Genomic DNA, 11508 nt, shown 5'->3' with positions numbered 1-11508 from the left:
AATTTAAAAGAATAACTAGGCATAGAAGTTTTTCTGCTGTGGATTTATTTAAATTTAGTGAAACTCTACATAAGGCATTTAACATAGGATTTGGAAAAATACATTGTCTCCCACTGTTGAATCTTTTATAAGGGTATAAAATATTTTTGTATGACAGTAAGCATATATGATGAGGGAATGAGTTTGCCTATTAAATAATAGATGTTTTCATTTGAACTAGAATAAATTTTGTTTTTTAAAAATAAATTATTTGATTATGAAAACTGTAAGATGTAGTAATTAAATTCTTATGAAAGTAACCTATTTTGGGTTAATTTAATACCCCATGCTGGCAAGGTATGGTAAAACTCAGTGTACTGCTTCAATGTCATTGATACTGTCTGTTGGTATAATAATTTTTAAAACAGCATGGCAACATGGAGGAAGAGTTAAAAGATCCCTTACTCTTTGGCACTGTAATTTTACCCTTAGGAAATTATTCCAAGGAAGCAGTTCATTAGAGATGAAAAGCTTATTGTAACATTGTCCATCACAGCAAAACATCGAAACCACTTAAGTAGTCTGTATTAGGAGGATGGTTTACTAAATTGAGAACATCAACAGAGCGTAATACTGTGCAGTCATTAGTGTATGACACTGGAAAAGCCTGATTGTGCTGACCCAAATACCCTATATAGTATGAATGCAGCTATATTTAAAATACATGAAAGGTAATGTGTAAATTACCATTGGATCATTGAAAAAACAAGAGAGTTCAGAAAAACATCTAATGCTGCTTTATTGACTACGCCAAAGCCTTTGACTGTGTGGCTCACCACAAACTGTGGAAAATTCTTCAAGAGATAGGAATAGCAGACCACCTTATTTGCCTCCTGAGAAATCTGTATGCAGGTCAAGAAGCAACAGTTAGAACTGGACATGGAACGACAGACTGGTTCCAAATCAGGAAAGGAGTATGTCAAGGTTGTATATTGTCACCCAGCTTATTTAACTTATATGTAGAGTACATCATGTAAAATGCCGGGCTGGATGAAACACAAGCTGGAATCAGGATTGCTGGGAGAAATATCAATAACCTCAGATATGCAGATGACACCATCCTTATGGCAGAAAGCAAAGAAAAACTAAAGAGCCTCTTGATGAACGTGAAAGAAGAGAGTGAAAAATTTGGCTTAAAACTCAATATTCAGAAAACTAAGATCGTGGCATCCAGTCCCATCACTTCATGGCAAATAGATGGGGAGACAGTGGAAACAGTGAGAGACTTTTTTTTGGGGGGGCTCTAAAATCACTCCAGATGGTGACTGCAGCCATGAAATTAAAAGAGGCTTGCTCCTTGAGAGAAAAGCTATGACCAACCTAGACAGCCTATTAAAAAACTGAGACATTACTTTGCCAACAAAGGTCCATCTAGTCAAAGCTATGGTTTTTCCAATAGTCGTGTACAGATGTGAGAATTGGACTATAAAGAAAGCTGATCACCAAAGAATTGATGCTTTTGAAGTGTGGTGTTGGAGAAGACTCTTGAGAGTCCCTTGGACAGCAAGTAGATCCAACTAGTCAATCCTAAAGGAAATCAGTCCTGAATATTCATCAGAAGGACTGATGCTAAAACTGAAACTCCCAATATTTTGGCCACCTGATGCGAAGAAGTGACTCACTGGAAAAGACCCTGATGCTGGGAAAGATTGAAGGTGGGAGGAGAAGGGGACGACGGAAGATGAGATGGTTGGATGGCCTCACCAACTCAATGGACATGAATTTGAGCAGGCTTTGGGAGTTGGTGATGGACAGGGAAGCCTGGCGTGCTGCAGTCCATGGGGTTGCAAAGAGTTGGACATGACTGAGCAATTGAACTGAACTGAATGTATAAAAGTGAAAATGTGAGTTTGATTATTCAACTTCATATTTTTATAAATTGTTAATATTATGATGCCAGTTCAGTTTTTTAAAAGATGGAAAATAGCCTTCTTATGTCCTCTGAAATGCATCAAATATTTTAAGACCACAAATTCAAAATAAGCACAAAGGATATGGGGGGATTGAGAAATGGAAATTGTCATATTTGTTTTATTAATGAGTATGTGTTGTTTTCACTTTTAAGAATTACATGGATTATTTATCACGACTCTATGAGAGAGAAATTAAAGATTTCTTTGAAGTTGCAAAGATCAAGATGACTGGCACAACTAAAGAAAGCAAGAAGTTTGGTAAGCTTAGGCATCTCAGTCCCCTTGTTTGTTTTCTATTCTATTAAAAATTGCTTTATTTGTGACAAATAATTTTAAGACTTTTTAGACAAGATGGAAGGAGATACAATAGAATTAGTAAAAGAATAAATCTAATGCATTGGTTTATAGGTTTTTCATGGAAAAAGTATGTCTCTAAATAGTTACTTTTACTGATTAAAATTCTGCAGTATGTGAATTTGACAGCAATTGTAAATACATGCCATGTCTCATAAAAGTACAGTGCACCTCATATCCGCAGATGCGGAACCCGTAAATGTGGAGGACCACCTATGGGACTTGAGCGTCCATGGATCTTGATATCCACGACAGGTGCTGGAACCAACCCTGCACAGATACCAGGGACAACTGTATATAGTCACAGAAGAAGCAGTTGGCCAGAAAATGAAGTGCAGTCTGGTAGAGAAAGTACTAGATTAAGAGACATATGTTGAAAGTTCAGCTTCTGATTTCCTAAAAGACCTTTTATAACAGTTGGAGGCAAGTCTGTGATCTCTTAAGTCATTGCACTCCACAAGGAGGTGAAAGTGATTCCTAGCTTCTTACTTCTCACTGGCTATTTTGAATCAAAAAGAAAGTTTCTAAGTGTTTTCTCCCCTGTGAAGGGGCTATACAAATGTCACCAAAGTTTCTCCTGTAATTATACTTTATTTTTCTGAAGAGTTATTTTTGAAACAAGAAGTTTTTTTGTTGCTTCTAAATATGTTAAATAAACAAAAAACTTGATTTAAAAGGATAACCAGTGAAAGTATCAAGTTGCAAGGAAATGATTTGCCGAGGCCACATTCTGCTCTTGCATGTACCCATCTCTGGACTTCTTTTTGGATGGAGTTCTGTGCCTATTGGAGTCAAAACCTGGCCTTAAAGGGCTACAGTGTGTCCTCTGTGTCTGCATAGTTCCCCTTTAGAACCATGAGTTTAGCATTTGCTTGTTGAAAGGAGCCTGTGCCCTGATTGAAATTGATAGTTCATCTTTCCATTCTTTTCTTTAGGACAAAGAAGACTATCTTTAGTAGTGGGTAATTATTTTGTGATTCACTGGTTTGTGGTTTTTTTTTTTAATACAACACTAATATATTGGTGATACTAGTTCAGATTTTTTAAATGGTTTGAATCTGTGTATTATACTTTGGTAAAGATACTGATAAAAATATTGGGACAATAGGCTTTTGGAAACAGAAATGCTAACTCATCCTAAAGGTTAATTGTTCTTAAACAGTGTGTTTATATCCTTGTTAATGTTTCACCATGGATATGTTAAATCAATTTTTCTTTTTAGTAAACAACATATTAATACAGTTACGTGTTTAATGTTTTCATTTAGTATATTTGTCATCACTTGTTACTGCAATAAAAGGGAAATCTTTCTAAAACTACCTCCTTGGGAGGTTATTAATGCCACTATCATAATATTAATTTATCAAGCCTAAGATTCTCATTGAGATAAATGACATAATTGAAATATAATTTAAATCAAGTACAATAGTATCTTAATGGTATCATTGCATTAACCTAAAACCTTGATTTTTTTTCTTATCCCTTGAAGTTCTTAAATTATCTTGTTAAAAAAATTTTAATTAACCTAAGACAAGTTTAGAAGATACTTTTAAAACAGGGTTAAAATTACATCTCTTATATGTATCTATTAAGCAATAAGGAATAGGAGAGTAACCAAAAAATTACGGTTTCTATTACTTTGATGTTATCAGTTACAAGAAAAGAAAAACTAAATAATAAACAGAATTCAGAGGATAAAAACTATTTTGTTCATCTTTGAAAATGTAACTTGTTGGTCAACATTTAAAAATAAATTTCAAGTAAATACAAATGACTTCAGAAGTTCTAAATAGGTAGAATGTACACTTTTTAAAGATACCTTTTCAAGGATTCAAATTATGTTTAAATCAGTTCTTAATTACAATTAAAAGAGAAACCTAAAATTTGGGGAAGATAACTTTTCAGTGGATCAAAATTAAGTAATTATGAATAAAATTTAAATTTGTTTTGTTTTTTCCTTGCTCTGAAAATGCTGCGTCGTAGATACTAATAAGAATAGAAAGTCAGATTGAATGTGTTTTACAAAAGGAAATTGTGTAGACAAAATATAATCGTAGAGATTTAGGGGAATTCTCTCTTTTTGAACCATTCTTTACTCAAGTCTTTAACATTTACTTAGTTCAGATAATTTAAAATAATGTTAAAATGCCAGTAAACTACTTTTTCTTTGTGGTAAGGTTTTTATAAAGTCTTTGCCTTTTTTAGATCTGAAGGTTTACCCTGATATCTTCAGAGGTGTGGGATTGTCCCCCCAAGATTGATACTTTGGTGTTTTTTCTTTTGTGCTCCTCAGATGTACTTAATGAAAAGACAGGCAAAGGATATTTAGTAATAATTTTTTAAATCGCTCATTTTTTTCTTTCTACTACTAAGATAAGACACACATGTGTTAGTTGAGCCCATTTACATAATAACTTCCTTATCTTTATTAACCCAAAACTTAAAAAATGATATGCCAGAAACTTTTTTTTTCAGTGTTTCTCCACTAAATTAAGAAATCTTGTTGATTCCAAAGAGAGTCTTGAACACAAGACTAAATTCAGTCCTGACTGGAAGATTCATTCAGTAAATATTTATTAATTACCTATTATATGATAAGCCGGAGAAGGCAATGGCACCCCACTCCAGTATTCTTGCCTGGAAAATCCCATGGATGGAGGAGCCTGGTAGGCTGCAGTCCATGGGGTCTCTACGAGTCGGACACGACTGAGCGACTTCACTTTCACTTTTCACTTTCATGCATTGGAGAGGAAAATGGCAACCCACTCCAGTGTTCTTGCCTGGAGAATCCCAGGGATGGGGGAGCCTGGTGGGCTGCTGTCTATGGGGTCACACAGAGTCGGACACAACTGAAGTGACTTAGCATAGCATAGCATTATATGATAAGCACTGCTCGGTACTGAGAATGCAGCATAAGCAAAGACCCTACCCTCTTGATGCTTATACTCTAGCAGAAATTGTTTAAGGATATTTAAAATTTATCGGAATATTGTTACTTCTTGCTGATAAATAATACAGACTTTTTTATGAGTCCAAATAGGGTGCTAGTAGTATTTATTAACTACTTTAAAAAAGAAAAATATATGCAGCATTAGGCTTTGCTCTGAAACTGGTGAGCTTAGTAGAGTGACACCTTAAGGCCACCAGAAGGTACTGTTCAGATTGACCAGCTAGTGGCTCCAGCGCATCCCTCCCTACTGGTCGCTGTAATGTCCAGCCTTATCATTTCATATTCCTTTAAACTTCAGGCAGACAAGGCTGGGAAGATTTACATGTTTTTTGCTGTGGCAAGTTAGTAGTTTATACTCGAGCTTTTGCCTAGCGATAGCAGCTATCACTATCCCTGTTTGGCAGGAGTTGACACATTGTTTTCTATTTCTTAAATATTTCTAGAGTTATATTCATTAATTTTCTGTTTTATTCTGTAATTTCTTTCTTTGCCTTTCAAATTAGCTTCTCATTTGGGTTTAGAATGTTTCACAAGACGATCTCTACAATTGATCTAACAAATACTAAAGAGAGGTTTTAGATAAAGGAAATACCAGATGACTCTGAAAGAGCTCCAGTTCCCACATTAGACCTGTTCGCTCAGCTTTACCCTTCTACCTACCCATCTCCCAGTAATTAGTATTTTGATACATATGTTTTATTCTGTGTTCACAGAGCCAGTTAAGTTACTAAATAGTTTAGCTTATTATTCTAAAATGGTTTTAAAACCCCACTCATAATTTTTTTATCAGAGGGAGTATAAAATTATTTAGTACAGTGGAGATTCCTTCCAAGAGCTTTCAGTGAATACAGGATTGTTAATGCATTTAATGTTTAAATGTGCAACTTCATTCTACTAAATTTTCACTGTATTAAATTATTTACTTGAACTCTGTTTTCTTCAGAAATCAGAACTTGCAAGTATAGTCTTTAAATTTAAGTACATCAGCTTAGGAGACTTAAAAACATCATTTAAAAGTGTGGGGGAGGTTTACAAATGTAGATATTTTTACCTGAATATTTGCATAAAATAGTACATTAAAAGACTAGTAAAGTCTTTTCTCTCATGTAATTTCTCAAGCAGTAGCTGACCAACTAAACATACGTTGCATCTCTCGTTACTTGATGCTCATGGTTCTTTGCATGTGTCTTTTAAACTAGAGCTTTAACTTCCTCTTGTGCATGGTTTGTGCAAATTGCAGTTTATTAACTTGTCTTTGTCTTTGATGCTTGCAACCTAATCCATCACAGCTACACTGCCTCGAAAAGAAAGTGCTGTCAAACAGGAAACAGAGAGTGAGTATGCTTAGTGTATTAGTAGGTATTCTCAATGCATGTTTGTTTAATGTCTAGAAATTAGTTACTTATCTTGAAAAAAGTTACACCAGAAATATTGATTGCTCTGGGTTGCCAGGTATTGATGAAAGAAAACCAACAGAAAGGAAGTGGTATGACTACATCCAAGAAATATGTAATATGGTTAAACATGTATGGTGGGTAGTCAGAAATTTATATAAAGTCTTAACCATTATACTTTTGTTTTCAGGCTGTGTTTAGAAACTATAAAATTTCTTGTATGTGTGGTCAGATTTTGCATAATGAAGCCAAAGTTTGTCTCTAACTAACTATATATCATATTTTTTATCACTTATTTTATTATTTGTCCCTTCTGACCATTAGCAAATAATACAGGTTAGCTGAGAAATAGTCAAGAAGAATAAAAATGTTTTACTGTTTAAATTTAATTCTGAATAAAAATATCACATTTGCTTGTAAAAATAAAATCCTTTAATTATTTGATGTATGTAGGATATTGTCCAGACATATTGTTCTCATTTTTCCTCATGGCTATTATGGATACCTGTGTTTATACCTAAACTCAGATGTCCCTTATTAATATAGTTAATACCGTATGTGTTATATTTTAGTTGTATTTTAAATACAACAAATATTCAGGGTTTGTTTTTTTTTTTTTTCATTTTGTTTAGTTTTTAAAAGAACTTTAATCAGTTCACTTGCTGAAAAAACAAGTGTCTGAGTTCAGGAATGTATTGAGTCATGTGTAATTGACATTTTTAGTAGGGCAAAAATAATTGAGTGTTGGTAGTTTCATATGGTTCAGCCTAATATGTTGATTTAATGTAGAGGCAAATAACATTGGAATATGGCAGTTTTTTTCTAGAAATACAATCATCATGTTAGCTAGTATTCTAGGGGATCAGTGACTTTCATCCATAGTCATATCTTCTGAGTGGAAAAGAAATCCTCATCTACTTTAGAAAAATCATCAGGCAACTGTAATGAGACTGGGCAGGGTACAGTGTGATCTTTAAGATCCCTTTCAGTCTTATTCTGTGATTCTGTATGATTTCACCTATCTTTACATATGCTCAGAAGTAGAACACAAATCTTAATGAAAGAGAAAGACACTCTACATCCTTTTCATATGGTAGAGTTGTGCCCTAACTAATATGAGCCCTGGAAGACCAGGACAGTAGAAGAGAGCCCTGATTTATGCCATGGATCTTTTATTCATGAAGGTCACAACTTTTAAAGTTTTATCATTTCTTAGGTCTTCATGGAAGTTCCGGGAAATTAACTGGATCTACTTCTAGTCTAAATAAACTCAGTGTTCAGAGTTCAGGGAATCGCAGATCGCAGTCATCTTCCTTGTTGGATATGGGAAACATGTCAGCCTCTGATCTCGATGTTGCAGACAGAACCAAATTTGATAAGGTAAAATAAAATAACACATGTTTCTTAAACATTACTCTCAGTTTTCTAGCACCAGTTTGTTATTGCTTTCATTGTGTTCAAAGATTTGGGCTATATTGACTCTTTTAATTATCCATGTCTTACTTTCCATTTCTGAATCTAAAAAAAAAAAAATACTGGTCAAATGGCAACTGAAATGTGATTCATCAATTAAATGACATAATAGCTTTATTAAAATTTGTTATAAATCATAAAGAGCTTGCATTGTCAATCCAGTTATTTGAGTGACTACAAAGAGGAAACAACTTTTATGAAGCTAAATTGTTTATAAATAGTTTTATCTCTATGTTCCTCTTTTCAGATTCCAAGTGAATAATTGTTGTCAGTTTTGTTTTAGGTATGTTCTGACCCTGTTATGCCTCATTAATACTGCATTGTCCTGTCAATCTTGGAAGTATTTGTTTGGGGGATTCCATTAAGGTTATAGATAAAGCTTCCCTGGTTGCTGGAGAAAAGTAAATGGGGAATGTTATTTTAAGCATTTTGTTCAGTTCTTTGTAGGATCATTTTGGTTTTCTTCAGATCTTTGAACAGGTACTGAGTGAACTGGAGCCCCTGTGTCTGGCAGAACAAGACTTCATAAGTAAATTTTTCAAACTGCAGCAACATCAGAGTATGCCTGGAACTGTGGTATGGGTGACATTTATTTATTAGCTCATATTTATGCTCTGTATCATAATTAGCTTAATCAATATGTTGTCATAATTTCAATATCAGAACAGAAAACATTTACATTGTAAGGATATTTAAAATAATTTTTATCATACAAGATAATAAAAAAAGGGATAGGGTTTGGGCATCTAATCTAATATTCTAGACTATCTTAGGCCTAAACATTCTCCAAATTGATGAGTGGGGGAAATGTCTAAGTTTACTTGGCAAAATATATTTTTAAAGAGCGAATGTATTGTTTTAGTGATCAAGAAAAAGTAAATAGAATTTAAAAAATTTAAAAATTATGTTTTAATGTATATTTGTTGTTATTTAGTCGCTAAGTTGTGTCCGACTGTTTGCGACCCCGTGGACTATATAGCCCACCAGGTTTCTCTATCCATGGGATTTCCCAGGCAAGAATACTAGAGTGGATTGCCAGTTCCTTCACCAGGGGATCTTCCCAACCCAGGAATTGAACCCGTGGCTCCTGCATTGGCAGGCAGATTTCTTTACCGCTGAGCCACCAGGGAAGCCCCCGTGGTCTTAAAAAAATAAATGAAAGCAAGAAAGAAAAAAATGGTGAGGCCTCAAATCAGAATCTTTCTTACGGCTTTCTTACTCTGAGACCTTAAACTAATTATTTAATCCCTATTTTTCCTCATCTGTGTAATGGGTATAATAATGCCTATTGAACATGGCTCTCTGGTAGCATAATGTAAGAAAATAAAATGAGACATTTGCTAGAGTATTTTAAAGAACTTAAAAGCACAATGCAAATCGAGTGGTTTTTTAAAAATTAAGATGATCTTTAAAAGAACCAACATATAAAAACAGTCCTCAAATGACTGAGAAATTAAGTCTTTCAAATGGTTAAGGGATTTGTTCTTATAGATGGTATTGCTAGTAAATTTGTTAGTTTCTATAAGAACTTCTGGCAGCATTTTTTATGCTCGAGTTTTATTAGAATGATTTTAATTTTCAAAATTCTCCCTTGAACACGTTCCTAGATGTTTTCAGCTCTTTATTAAGTTGCCCTCTCATTCCTACACTCCCTCTGAGTCTCCTCTACCTTTCTCTCCCACCCCCCTCCCCCCCCCCACGAAACTGTGCTCACACACAAACACAACTTCTCATTCTCGGGTAAAATCTAAAAACAAAGCTTTTCCTGAATATTCTGAAACAACATATTAAATTATATAATTTCATTGATAATACTACCTTTAAAAATCATTATTTCTCATAATATATTCTCTCCTAAGAATTTTAAGACTGAGCAGGCTATTGCTATATAAACTAAACTCGTCAATTTGTTAGTCTTTTATTATGTAAAGTACCTGAATAATTTTTGCAGACTGAAGCAGAGGACACAGATGGAGGAACTTTGTCACGGCAACATAATGCTGGCACACCACTGCCTGTTTCATCTGAGTATGTGTTTGTTACTATCTGTTATTTATTGTAAAAAAAAAATAAACTTTCAATTGAGCAGAAAGGAATACTGCCCAGAGAGGAGTCCAGATTTCTGTCCATAACTGACAACACTTGGAGCACCGATCTGTGTGCCCAGTGTCTTACAGAACATCTCAGTGAAGTAAAATTGGTGCTATTTATGGCTCTTCGGCTTTTCTTTGCTCTTGTAATCACACAAATGCAGTCAATTTTGATGTTTGCTGGTAGGAAGTAGCATTTGAATTGTAGTGTATTTCTCAGAAATCACAAAGCACATTTCAGGACCCATTTCTACAAAGGACAACGTTATTTTGAGTGATAAAATGCAACCTCAAAAAAATATGTTTATATTGGAAACCATTCTAGAATAATTAACTATTTGGACAGTGTTAGTTGAAATATCAAATTTTAGTCATTTGTGTATACTGAGGGGATTAAAGTTAAAGGTGAATACACCTGAAGCTTGTAATAACTTTTCTGTTTTGTATTTCTGAACAGGAAAGATATGATCCGCCAAATGATGATTAAAATATTTCGCTGCATTGAGCCAGAACTGAACAACTTGATTGCATTAGGAGACAAAATCGATAGCTTTAACTCCCTTTACATGCTAGTCAAAATGAGTCATCATGTGTGGACTGCACAAAACGTGGACCCTGCTTCTTTTCTGAGTACTACATTGGGAAATGTTTTGGTGACTGTCAAAAGGAACTTTGACAAATGTATTGTAAGTTGAGTTTTTTTTTTTTCCCCAATAACTTAGAACTCTTAACCATTGTAAAATATGTGTGTGTGTGTGTGTGCGTATGTATATATATATATATATATTTAAAAGATTTCCAGCTTTCCACCAGGGGATCTACTGTTCATATCCCCCAAGCCTTGAAGCAAGGTATTGGCTGCAATATACAGGAGCAGGGTTAGTTGGATGGTGCTGTGCCAAGTAGTATCCCATCTACACTGTGAATCATGGCAAGTTCTGGAGTAGCTGACATAGAGGCAGCAGTTATTACACTTGAGATCCACTAAGTAACTGAAATCCCAGTTGACTGATTAGTGACCATAGATTTAATGAAACAACTGAAACTTGAATTTATTGTTTTTCTTCTTTTAACATATTACAATAGGATAATTAATATTTGGATTATTTAAGTTGATTAAAGTAGTTTTTTTAGTTTAATAGCTTTAGTCATATTGCTTTAAGAATAAATTGTTCTTATGACAACTTTTGGCAGTTATCATTTTTCTCCTAATAGGAAAAAAATCATTAACTTTATTTTTTCTGTTAGGTTTTGGTAAGCTCATAGATATGAACAGGATTGGGCCAGGTTCTAAA

General features: G+C 34.1%; 1 protein-coding gene across 6 annotated transcripts in view; it reads left to right on the top strand.

Annotated features, from left to right (window-relative positions):
- Positions 1-11508, top strand: part of EXOC1 (exocyst complex component 1) — a 55875-nt gene that overhangs the window by 31509 nt on the left and 12858 nt on the right. For 3 of the 6 annotated variants that reach the window (XM_010859670.1, XM_010859666.1, XM_010859672.1), the window contains 6 exons: positions 2105-2210; positions 6546-6590; positions 7867-8030; positions 8592-8699; positions 10075-10151; positions 10671-10899. In XM_010859670.1, coding sequence (XP_010857972.1) covers positions 2105-2210; positions 6546-6590; positions 7867-8030; positions 8592-8699; positions 10075-10151; positions 10671-10899 — 729 coding nt within the window. Of the gene's footprint in view, positions 1-2104; positions 2211-3241; positions 3269-6545; positions 6591-7866; positions 8031-8591; positions 8700-10074; positions 10152-10670; positions 10900-11508 lie in introns of all 6 variants that reach the window. The other 3 variants (XM_010859671.1, XM_010859668.1, XM_010859667.1) reach the window with 2 other exon arrangements.

This window comes from Bison bison, unplaced genomic scaffold (assembly GCF_000754665.1).
Source record: "Bison bison bison isolate TAMUID 2011002044 unplaced genomic scaffold, Bison_UMD1.0 scf7180017864458, whole genome shotgun sequence".
NCBI lineage: Eukaryota > Metazoa > Chordata > Mammalia > Artiodactyla > Bovidae > Bison > Bison bison.
Note: the sequence above shows the minus strand (reverse complement) of the source record. Positions and strands in the feature narration are given on the sequence as shown.